The 1,020-nt window shown below is 28.6% G+C and overlaps 1 protein-coding gene across 1 annotated transcript in view; it reads left to right on the forward strand.

Moving 5' to 3' along the window:
• Positions 1-317, forward strand: part of LOC119674884 (H(+)/Cl(-) exchange transporter 7-like) — a 3,813-nt gene extending 3,496 nt beyond the window's left edge. Inside the window, exon 11 of the mRNA XM_038086039.1 lies at positions 136-317. Coding sequence (XP_037941967.1) covers positions 136-317 — 182 coding nt within the window. The remainder of the gene's footprint in view (positions 1-135) is intronic.
• Positions 318-1,020: the final 703 nt, after the last annotated feature.

Raw genomic sequence — 1,020 nt, forward strand, 5'->3', positions numbered from 1 at the left:
ATAAAGAAAATGATATTTCTGTGGAAAATGGTGAATGCACTCAAGAAGGTAATCTAATAAAACTGTGTGTTAATCAAGTGATATTCAGGATTAATTAAGATTATTTATTTAATTGCATTTAATTATGATTCACAGCCTATAATGAGAGTGATAAGAAAGTAAACGCTGGAGTGCAGTGTCAATTATTACCAAGAAATACGACGAATTTAATTTCATCAAAGCATGAACAAAAATTTGATATAAGCAATGCCATAGCACGTCGTCGATTTGTTCGAAGAGTTTATGCTTTATTAATTGTAAGTATATATAGATTATAAATAATATAGAATGTTTCTTTATAATCTTTGAAAATAATCTATAAAATTAATAATTCAAATTGTGTTAAGTTCACAAAGACTCAGAAACATTTTCTATTCATTAATATTGAGTTTTACAAAAAGTATTCGGCATTTTTAAGTTAAAATTTGAAACATTTTTCCACGAGTTCAAAAATAATTTTATTAATTCAAAAATTGCAATTTATCTATTTGACCTTTTCTGCCATTTATCATTACAACATAGTTCGCTAATTGCATAATTTCGTGAAAAAACGGACACATCTGTTTTTTACAATCCTACTATGAGATTAATTTCACGTCAGCAGGAGAAGTTGAGAAAATCGAAACAGATCACATTTGGACGGTTCTGAAGAGCTCTCAGTTTTTGCCGGGTCATAAGAGATATGTATATTCTAGCGCTGCGAAGACGGAATATAATCTATTCTTTAGAAATCAAACAAAACAGCAGACATATTATCACCCATGTATACGTGGTCTACGCTAGTCAGCTCTATCCACATAATTAGCCTCTTAAAAATTGTTATTTTGGTTGGTTAATCTGATTTTTAATGTGATTTTCGAAATTCCAAAATTTCAAAATTTTACACCAAGATGAATTTTCTATAGCATTAATATGGACAGAATAACGAAATGAATAGATTGATTGCTCTGAGGTGTGATTTTGTAACTATAGAATTAAATA

The sequence above is a fragment of the Teleopsis dalmanni genome, chromosome 2 (assembly GCF_002237135.1).
Source record: "Teleopsis dalmanni isolate 2A chromosome 2, ASM223713v2, whole genome shotgun sequence".
Classification (NCBI taxonomy): Eukaryota; Metazoa; Arthropoda; class Insecta; order Diptera; family Diopsidae; genus Teleopsis; species Teleopsis dalmanni.